The sequence below is a fragment of the Chiloscyllium plagiosum genome, chromosome 39 (assembly GCF_004010195.1).
Source record: "Chiloscyllium plagiosum isolate BGI_BamShark_2017 chromosome 39, ASM401019v2, whole genome shotgun sequence".
Classification (NCBI taxonomy): Eukaryota; Metazoa; Chordata; class Chondrichthyes; order Orectolobiformes; family Hemiscylliidae; genus Chiloscyllium; species Chiloscyllium plagiosum.
In genome coordinates, this window is record NC_057748.1 from 17,753,037 (window position 1) to 17,754,831 (window position 1,795).

Sequence of the window (1,795 nt, forward strand, 5' to 3'; positions counted from 1 at the left end):
GTTCCCCCCTCCCCCTCCCCCTCTCCCTCTCCCTCTCCCTCTCCCTCTCCCTGCCCCTGTCCCTCCCTCACCCTCACTCTCCAGCAGCTTCTGCGGCGGGTTCTCCAGAAGATTCTTCAAAACCACCGGGAAGGAGGGCAAAACCGGGGCCTCCCGCTCCCGCTCCGGCATCTGCGGGCTCTTCCGGTGCATTTTACGTTGATGTGATCAGCTCGGTTCACTTATCTCCAAAAATAAAAATATAAATAAAACCCAACGTGAAGCCACTGCCCGTCTCCAAACAGCACAGCCACCAGCTACCGATTACATATTCATTAGGTTAATCTGCATATATTAACATATCGGGCTCTTATTGGGCCCCGGGGAGTTCATTGACATAATCTATCCGCACCGTCACAAATTATCATAATTTATATTGATTTATGACCCAGTCGAGCTTCCCATTGGTCGCAAATGAAGCTCTTAGTTTACTTATTGCCACACGGTCGGTTTTAATTCTCTTCCTTATTTTGTGTTGTAGCCCCAATGTGGTGGTCCCCAGGAATGAGATGTAACTAAAGTTACAGCCCAATTCAGTAAGAGCGCCCATCCCCACATCGCCATCATTAAATCCGCCTTCAAACCCAAGGGCGCAGGCGCAGGCCGCGGTGTGGGGCGGGGTCACAGTCAGGCGGTAGGACACGTGCTCCTGGATCATGTGACCTGAAGCAGCAATGTGCCTATGAGTGTCTCTGTATGGACAGGGTGGCATTGAGTGTCACTTTATGGTCAGGATGGTACTCAGTGTCACTGTATGTTCAGTTTGGCCTTGGGAGTGTCACCATATTTTTTTTTATTTCAAAAATATACTTTATTCATATATATTTAATCTATAAAATTGGACATGTCATCATTCTGTAAACATTCCATTTCTTTACGTATCGAAACAGTTTATCATTCATATTCACAGGTTGGTGCGATTACATTGAGCTCAGACGCCAGCGGAGCCCAAATGACTGTTCTTCGTTAGGCAGGCAGATGTTAGACGGTGGTCTTTCCCCACCGCGCCTTGGCAGCAGCTGCCCCAAGCTTCAGCGCGTCCCTCAACACGTAGTCCTGGACCATGGAATGTGCCAGTCTGCAACACTCAGTCGGGGTCAACTCCTTCAGCTGGAAGATCAGCAGGTTTCGGACCGCACAGAGAGCGTCCTTCCCCGAGTTGATGATCCTCCAGGCACAGTTGATGTTCATCTCGGTGTGCGTCCCGGGGAACAGGCCGTAGAGCACAGAGTCCTGCGTCACGGCGCTGCTCGGGACGAACCTCGACAAACACCACTGCATTCCTCTCCAGACTTCCTCTGCATAGGCACATTCCAGAAGGAGGTGTGTGACAGTCTCGACCCCCTCGCAGCCACTTCGAGGGCAGTGTGCGGTGCGGCTGAGAGTCCGGGCATGCATAAAGGATCTCACAGGCAGAGCCCTTCTCACCACCAGCCAAGCCATGTCTTGGTGCTTGTTGGAAAGTTCGGGTGATGAGGCATTCTGCCAAATGGCTTTGACAGTCTGGTCAGGAAACCGCTCGACAGGATCCGCCCTCTCCTTTTCCCGAAGGGTCTCAAGGACACTACGTGCTGACCACTTCCTAATGGACTTGTGGTCAAAGGTGTTTTTCTTCATAAATTTCTCCACGAAGGACAGATGGTACGGAACGGTCCAACTACTCGGAGCGTTCCACGGCAGCGAGGCCAGGCCCATCCTTCGCAACACCGGGGACAGGTAGAACCTCAGTACGTAGTGACACTTAGTGTTTGCGTAC

At 51.7% G+C, this 1,795-nt stretch overlaps 1 protein-coding gene across 3 annotated transcripts in view; it reads right to left on the reverse strand.

Moving 5' to 3' along the window:
* The window catches only part of LOC122542292 (thyrotroph embryonic factor-like), a 23,528-nt gene extending 22,979 nt beyond the window's left edge, over positions 1–549 (reverse strand). For 2 of the 3 annotated variants that reach the window (XM_043679890.1, XM_043679889.1), the window contains exon 1: positions 72–548. In XM_043679890.1, coding sequence (XP_043535825.1) covers positions 72–192 — 121 coding nt within the window. In that variant the 5' untranslated portion in view covers positions 193–548. Of the gene's footprint in view, positions 1–71 lie in introns of all 3 variants that reach the window. The other variant, XM_043679888.1, reaches the window with a different exon arrangement.
* Positions 550–1,795: the final 1,246 nt, after the last annotated feature.